The sequence below is a fragment of the Arvicola amphibius genome, chromosome 13 (assembly GCF_903992535.2).
Source record: "Arvicola amphibius chromosome 13, mArvAmp1.2, whole genome shotgun sequence".
NCBI lineage: Eukaryota > Metazoa > Chordata > Mammalia > Rodentia > Cricetidae > Arvicola > Arvicola amphibius.
Genome location: NC_052059.1, coordinates 68,817,893 through 68,826,352, shown reverse-complemented (window position 1 = coordinate 68,826,352; position 8,460 = coordinate 68,817,893). Strand labels below are relative to the sequence as shown.

Sequence of the window (8,460 nt, the reverse complement as noted above, 5' to 3'; positions counted from 1 at the left end):
CCTTTCCTCTGAGGTAGTATCTGTCCTGGATGTTGAGATGTGTTTTTTGTACATAGAAGAAGAATGGATTCCATTTTAATATTTATTCTGCTAGTCTGTGTCTTTTTTATTGAGGAATTGAGATTATTTAAATTGAGAGATATCAATAAGCAATGATTGTTGATTCCTGTTGTTGTTCATGGTGGTGGGTAGTGGTGTGTGTGTGTGTGTGTGTGTGTGTGTGTGTGTGTTTCCCTTCTTTTGATTTTGCTGGTCTGAGATTATTTATTTCCCATGTTTTCATGATTGTAGTTAACATCCTTAGGTTGAAGTTTTCCTTCTAGCATCTTCTGAAAAACTTGATTTATAGGTAAATATTGCTTAAATTTGTCTTTACCATGAAATGTTTTATTTTTTCCATCTATGGTGATTGAAAGTTTTGCTGGTATAGTAGTCTGAGCTGGCATCTGTGGTCTCTTAGCATCTGCAGCACATCTGTCCAGGCCCTTCTGGCTTTTAGAGTCTCCATTGAGAAGTCAGGTATAATTCTAATAGGTCTGCCTTTATATGCTACTTTGTGTTTGTTTTTTTTTCTTTTTACTCTTTTATTTTTTTGTGGGGACCCACTGCCCAGTTCCCAAATAAATACACGGAGGCTTATTATTACGTATAAATACCCAGCCTTGGGGGCTGGAGAGATGGCTCAGCGGTTAAGAGCAGTGCCTGCTCTTCCAAAGGTCCTGAGTTCAATTCCCAGCAACCACATGGTGGCTCACAACCACCTGTCATGAGATCTGGTGCCCTCTTCTGGTCTGAAGGCACACATGCAGACAGAAAACTGAGAATACTGTATACATAATAAATAAATAAATCTTAAAAAAAAATAAATAAATACCCAGCCTTAGCTTGACTTGTTTCTAGCCAGCTTTTCTTAAATTATCCCATCTACCCTTTGCCTCTGGGCTTTTCTCTTTTTTTTTACTTCTGTATATCTTACTTTCACTCCTACTCTGTGGCTGGCTGGGTGGCTGGGTGGCTGGGTGGCTGGGTGGCTGGGTGGCTGGGTGGTTGGGTGGCTGGATGGCTGGCCCCTAGTGTCCTCTCTCCTTCTTCTGTCTTGCTCCTTCCTGTCTTTATTCTCTCTGCCTGCCAGTCCTGTCTATCCTTTCTCCTGCCTTGCTGTTGGCCACTCATCGCTTTATAAGATCATCAGGTGTTTTAGACAGGCCAAGAATCACAGCTTCACGGAGTGAAACAACTGCGCGTAAACAAAAGCATTTTTACATCATTAAACAAACGTTCCACAGCATAAACAAATATAACACACCTTCAAATAATATTCCACACTGGGTGGTGGTGGTGCACAACTGTAATTCCAGCACTTGGAAGGCAGAGGCAGGCAGATTTCAGTAAGTTCAGGGCCAACCTGGTCTACAGAGCGAGTTCCAGGACAGCCAGGGCTGTTACACAGAGAAACCCTGTCTTGAAACCCCTCTCTCCCAAAGTAACATTCCACATTACTTGGCGTTCTTCTCTTGAAGCTTTCAATATTCTTTGTTCTGCACATTTAGTTATTTGGTTATTATGTACCGAGCGGACTTTCTTTTCTGGTCCAGTCTATTGTTCTGTATTCTTCTTGTGCCTTTATAGATACTTTTTTCTTTAGGTTAGGAAAATTTTCTTCTATGATTTTGTTGAAAAGATTTTTTAGACCTTTAGCCTGGGATTCTTCTCCTTCCTCTATTCCTATTATTCTTAGATTTGGTCTTTTCATAATGTCCCAGGTTTCCTGAATGTTTTGTGTCAGGGGTGTTTTAGATTTAGTATTTTCTTTGATGTTTCTGTTTCTTCTATTGTGTCTTCAGTGACTGAGAGTCTCTCTTTCATCTCTTGTCTTCTGTTGGTGAAGCTCGCCTCTGTAGTTCTTGTTCAAATTTCTAAACTGTTAATTTCCAGAATTCTCTCAGTTTGGGTTTTCTTTATTGATTCTATTTCCTGTTTCAGGGTATGGACACTTTTATTCATTTCTGTTCAGTGTTTGTATTTTCCTAGATGTCTCTAAGGGATTTATTCATTTTCTCTTTAAGGATCGCTATTATTTTCATACAGGTGGTTTTAAGGTCTTTTGCTTGTGCTTCAGCTATGTTGAAATACTTAGGACCTGCTGAATCTTACAGAACCTGTAGGATTGCTAGGCTCTAGTGGAGACATATGGTCCTGGTTGTTATTGATTGTGGTTTTACACTGACATCCAGGCATCTGGGATTGTGAAGATTGTAGATCTAGGTGCTGCAATCTGGTCTTGTCTTTGTTAAGTTGGTTTGGTTTCCTCTCTGAGTTTTAGAAAAATGCAATGTCTATGTTACCTGGTAGAAGATTCTCTGTGAACTTGATGGATCAGATCGCTGGGGGATACAGGTGAGGTAGGAGATTTTCTGTGAACCTGATGGATGTAGCGCGGGGGATACAGGTAAAATGTGTTTCTGGGTACTGGGAGCTGGCACTTAGGAATGGGGATGGGCTAGGGGTCCTCAGAGGTTCACAGGAGGGAGGAGAGCAGAGTGTTTCATGGGGATCTGCTTATTTAGTACCCTTGGAACAGGGTGGTGTAGAGAGGTCACCCAGAGGGACCTGTGGTGCTGGAGGAGAGAGTGGTGGTCTTCAGCTAGCTTCCCTGTTTTCCTGACCTGCTGGGCTGATGGGTCCCCATGGAATGCCTGCCAGTGTTAGAGGCTGGGATGCTGGGGTGAGATGAGAAAGAAAGGTTGGAGGAGATCTTTTTGATTCATCAAGGATGGGGTTAGAGAGGAAAGGGAAACTAAAGCAGGTGATCTGTTACAGAGTTGGGCATGAGACTGGGGATTGGATCTGGAGAAGGAGAGGTGAAGGTCTACAATTAACCTATTTTCTTCTCTGCCAGGAGTCTAAAAACGTAGAGATGAATGTTACTAAACCCTTTACAAAGCAACCCACAGCGAGGCAGGGCGGTGCAAAGTGCACAACTTTAACAACTTTCTTGTTGGGCCTCAGCTTCAATGACAGCTTGGTTGGTTACCCTCTAAACATTCATGCCTTTTTTTTTCTAGAAAAAAGGGAAAGCAGTGAAAAACAGAAATTTTGGTACAGAGGGCACCAGCATTTCAGGGAACTACTCCCATAGATTTTTAGTGGTTCTGAAAGTTTCTTTGGCACCAAAGTGAGGTGACTGTGGTATGTTTTGTAGTTTATATGTTATTAATAAAACTCCTCCATTAGTTCATAAGTTTCCAAAATCAGTCAGGTAGAAAGAACAAGACAGTCCAGAAACTTCTCAAAGAGTTGTAGTCTATCAATTGGACTCAGGGTCTGAATGGGGAAGACCCCAAGTCAGAGAAATTGCAGAGATTAGAGAGGGTGAAAGAATTATAAGAACAAAGTTGGAAGGCTTGTGCTCTATGAATTGTGATCAGATTTATGTGAGATCATTCTGCAGGTGTGTATTGTTACAATAATAACCAAACCTGGCTTCATGGAATTTTCCTATAATCCCAGCACTGGGAGGCTGAGAGGAATGGCACTAGTTCTTGGCCAACATTGGCTACCTTGTCTCCAAAAGACCAAATAAATGAACAAATCAACAAGTAAGTAAAAGAGTCAACTCATGCCTTCAAGTTGGTTTTTTTCACTGGGGTAACCAACTGTTCTCTAGAGCCACGAGAAGAATGACATCACCTGGAGTCAGTTATCAGTGTCTGGGAAGGGGGTACAAGATGGGGACACAAAACCACAGCTCTCATCTTGAAGGGGACCAAAGACAGCCATTCTGAGTGACCGTGGCCTGGGAACTCAGATTTACGTTGCCTCAAATTCCATGTTCCAAGGTGGAAACCGTTTCACCGAATGATGAAAGTCATAAACCAAGGCAGATTTAAAATATGTTGGTGGGTACATCAGAGAGGCAGGTACAGCAAGGTGGAGGAAGCTCTCTGATGACATTCTTAGCTCCTGGGTTGCTAGACACTAGTGATCTGCTAAGTTACCAGATTGCAACAGATTTCTGCCTGTTAAGTCACAGTCTGCTGCTCAGCCGCTGACCCAGCTAGAAATGGCTGTTGGGGAGCTGAAACTAGCCCAGACGAGTTTCAGCCTCGGGCCTGCAGCATTCCAGTCCCCCCACAGTACTGGAAGGCTAATCAATCAGTCTCTGCGGAGGCTTCCTTCAGGAGCAGGAGGTGGGAGCCGCAGACAGGAGCCCACCCTGTCCCTCCACATCCTGCTAATGTGGCTGACACAGGCCACTAAACATCTCGCGGCTTCAATTTTGTTATAAAACTAGAGGACTAATCCTGAACCTCATCTGGTAAAGAGGTCAGAGGGCCACATGAATTGACGTATGTGAAAATGACCTAAAATGGAAAACCATCTGTCTAGATCCTCAGATCTCAACAGCTCCTTCCCAGACCCATTCCTCTAGCTGAGGTAGACTGTGCCATCTATTCAGTTGGATTAGCAGAGGGCAGGTGAGGTTTAGCCTCTGCCACTCCTGAATGAACCATAGCTCATAAGTAAAGACAAAAACTCAGAAACCTTGTGGATGACAGAACTCAGAATTCTGCCCAACAACTAGAGAAAACACCTATCTAAGGGTGGATCCGGCGAGAGTCCCCAGGTGATCGAGCTGGAGAAGGGAATACCTACACTTTGAGCTGACTGGCTTTATTCATCCCGTGAAAGAGCTGATGAACTGTTCTCCTTTGGGTAATCTTTTTCTTGGCCCAAGTAACTACATTTACAAAATCTGGACTTTTTTTTCCCCACTGCAAATAATCAAATGAAATTATAACACAGTTGTAACCTGTGGAAAGCAGTGTGGGAAAGGTGGCCCGAGTAAAAGAAGAAGCAGACACCAGAAACTAACATTCCGGAAGCGATAAGAAAAGGCTTAAGGCAGTACCTGTAGAAAACAAGACTAACAAGGCTGGAAATTCATGCACAGGGTCAGAGGGGTCTAGACCACAGGTAAGTGGGCATAACTCAGAGCGGAACAGCTGACTGATAAAAAAAAAAATGCCTGCACTTTCCCTGGGCCAGAAAACACTTCCTGTCCTGGCCTAAATTGCTTTACTTCAAAGTGTTTGTGGGAGCAGAAATGCAAATTAGCTGAGTGAGTGTGTTCTGTGCTTGGAAGAAGGAGAGAGAGATGGGTTCAGGAAATCCGGCTGTGTTTAAAAGCCCACGGCACACAAGGAGATAGATTTTTATGGAGACTGGCTTCTGGGAACTGCTCACAGAGAAGAAAGCTATAGCAGGGCAGAACCAGGGGCACAGAAAGAGCCAGGACTATCTGAAGCTGCTTACAAGTATTGGTAAGCCACAGACGGCAGCGCCCCATGCCTGGGGAGCTCTCTGCCTGCTGGGCCAGAGCTATACCCCGTCTGATTTCAGCCTTCCCACACTTCTTTCCTCATTTTTCTGGTTAGCTTTAGTAAAGGAGAGCTTTCCTGGTCTATTTCTCACTGATCTGTTCTGGCAAGCCTCTAATATTGTCATAATCTCTTGAGTCCATGACAGCCAGCAGGCACACACTGTAGCATTTTCCACATGCGGGGCCCAGGGCAACATTGCCACTGGGGGATGGATGCCAGCTTTGGCCGAGAGAATAGCATTCTATTTCCGATTTCCTCAAAACTGGGCAGTTGCTGAGCAGGATGGCCAGTTAGACGCTTCCTGTCTCATCACTAGAGTCCACTGGTACCCAGCATGTCCTTCCTGCTTTTCATACCAAGGTGGAACCCGGAGTTGGGACAGGACTAGGCGAGAGCAGCCGCCAAGGCAGCTGGAGAGGGAAAAGGCACTACTGCCTCTCTTCCCCCCTACAAACGGAGCTCGAATGACAATCTTAGCAGAGACCCCAGCTTTGCTTTCAGAGTGAGAATGAACGTAGAACTTTTCGATCCATTTTTATCTCTTTTGGGGAGAAGGGTAATGTAATAGCAAGGAAAGTCTGGGATAAGAAATGGATACAGTGTTTACTATGATGAGCCCAGTCCTTTACCTAGAGCAAGGTTTTCTGTAAGGATTTCTCAACATTCATTTGGCTTAGTTATCCTCTTTGGTGATTAGGAAGTCGTTTCTGTTTAAGAATTGACTGAGCCGGGCGGTGGTGGCGCACGCCTTTAATCCCAGCACTCGGGAGGCAGAGGCAGGCGGATCTCTGAGTTCGAGGCCAGCCTGGACTACAAGAGCTAATTCCAGGACAGGCTCTAGAAACTACAGGAAAACCCTGTCTCAAAAAACAAACAAACAAACAAACAAAAAAGAATTGACTGGTGTGCGCTGGGGCTAGACTCAGAGGGAGAGCTCTGGCTTAGCGGGTGCAAGGCGAGAAAGGACGGAGCAGTATCAAGTTCCCTTACTGATTCCTCAGATGCAAATCTGTTTAAGACCATTTCTACCGGTCACCTTCCAATTCTCAAGACCCACATCTTTTACACAGGAAAGGGGAATTTGGTGAGGAGAGGCAAAAGAAATACTCAAGAAAGAGATTCATTGCCTTGGGTGGGTGGATTGGGTGGAGGACCTGAGGCACGTGTCAGAGTTCATGTATACATCATGCCTTCATTTTCCCCTCTTCCCCAGGCAGAATGAAAGTGACTGTGGTACACACGCTGTTTATGGTGCTGCTGTTGCTGCTAGGGCTGGGGCTGGGCCTGGGCCTCGGCCTTAACATGGCTACTGCGGTCCTGGAGGGCCAGGATCAGCCACTGAGTGAGTTCTGGCCTGGTGGCTCCGAGGGCACAGCTGAGGCCACTGAAGAGGGAGAAGGTAAAAGGACCACAGAAGCCCTGGTGCTGGGCTACAAAGAAATGGCACAGCCTGTCTGGCCAGAAGAGGCTGTCCTCGGTGAAGATGAAGTTGAAGGAAGCAGGATGCTGCTTCAGAGCAAACAGGACTACCTCAGGTTTGACCTGAGCCCCAGGGACTGTAACACTATGATGGCCCCCAAGATGAAGGAGCATAACCGCAGCTGCATAAATCAATACACATTCATCCACGAAGAGCCGAGCACAGTCAAGGCAGTCTGTGACAGCCCCGTGGTTACCTGTAACCTCAAGGGGCTCAAATGCCACAAAAGCCCCCGTCCTTTCGATCTGACATTGTGCAAGTTGTCCAAACCAGGCCAAGTCACTCCCAACTGCCACTATCTGAGTTATATAATGGAAAAGGTCATTATCATAACATGCAATGACACGAAGCTGCTGGAGGTTAACTGATGGCTCACGCCTTTTCCTTCCCTTTGCATTCCCATTTGCTGATGCTTCTGCCCCCACTAGGGTGCGCTGTAGAGAAGTCCTGGGAAGAGAGGATGAATCTTTGTCTTCTGAAAATATAATTATTCTCTGCGTTAGGGGTTGTCCAACTGGCATTTTGTTCTGGGGGTCAGAAATGGCAACATAATGCCTAGTTTCTCCGAGATGTCTTCAAGCTGCCCTTCAAAGGCCGAGCTGTAGATAGTCCCTACCTTAGCCGTGGTCATCAGCCTGATCCCTGGACTGAGGAAAACTTGGGCATAGAGTAGACAAGTTTGATGCATCCTTTACCCATTTTCCTCCCTTCTACCCTCACGGGGCCTCTGTGGTAATCACAGACTCCTGGGTAATCACATTGTTCTGGGCAGGATAATGCACTTCTCAGATGCAATTAAAATGATTCTATCTAGGACTGTGTCTGAAAGTCACATGGTTAGGCTGGAAAATTATAGAGCCTGCTGACAAGGTGGTGCAAGAGGAACCAGTGCCTGGGTAAGGACCCACTTTTTCTCCCTGTTCCCCTCCCCTTTCCGCTCCTATTTTTCACAACTCTTTTTCCTTTGTTTCTTTCTTCTCTTATAGTTTTCTGTGTTTTCCTTTTCTTCTACCTTTTTTTTGTGGGGGTCCTTGTTTCTCCAGATTTTTTTGAGCCACTCAATCAGCTAATATATGTTAACTGGGCTATATTGGGTAAGCAGATGTTGGTGTCATAGACTGAATCTGGCATGGGTAGTTAGATATTAGATGGAAAGAAAGGAAGACAGGGAGGAAGGAAGGAAGGAAGGAAGGAAGGAAGGAAGGAAGGGAGGAAGTAAGAAAGGGAGGGAGGAAGGAAGGTAGAAACAGCTGTTCTTGGTTGTCAACTCGACTACATCTGAAATTAACTACATCCCAAGCAGCTGGGTACACCCGTGAGGGTTTTTTCATAGTTAAATAATTTGAAATGGTCTTTAATCTGGATCTTTTGAGGTGGGAAGATCTACCTTTGATCTGTGCCACATATTATGGTGCAGCCCAGACAAAGGACATGGAAACAGGAAGCTCTCTTTGCTGGCTGCTCCTTACTCTTTCTGGCAAGTTCATTACTTCACTGGCATTAGAGTCTACTTCTTCGAGGTTCCATTGTACATTGACGACTGGCTGAGACATCCAGCCTCATGGATTGAACAACTACTGAATTCTTAGACTTTCT

The 8,460-nt window shown here is 45.1% G+C and overlaps 1 protein-coding gene across 1 annotated transcript; it reads left to right on the top strand.

Moving 5' to 3' along the window:
• Positions 1-5,218: 5,218 nt before the first annotated feature.
• Positions 5,219-7,232, top strand: Rnase10 (ribonuclease A family member 10 (inactive)). Its single transcript, XM_038309715.1, has 2 exons — positions 5,219-5,324; positions 6,598-7,232. The coding sequence occupies exons 1-2, from the start codon at positions 5,219-5,221 to the stop codon at positions 7,230-7,232; spliced, it is 741 nt and encodes a 246-aa protein (XP_038165643.1).
• Positions 7,233-8,460: the final 1,228 nt, after the last annotated feature.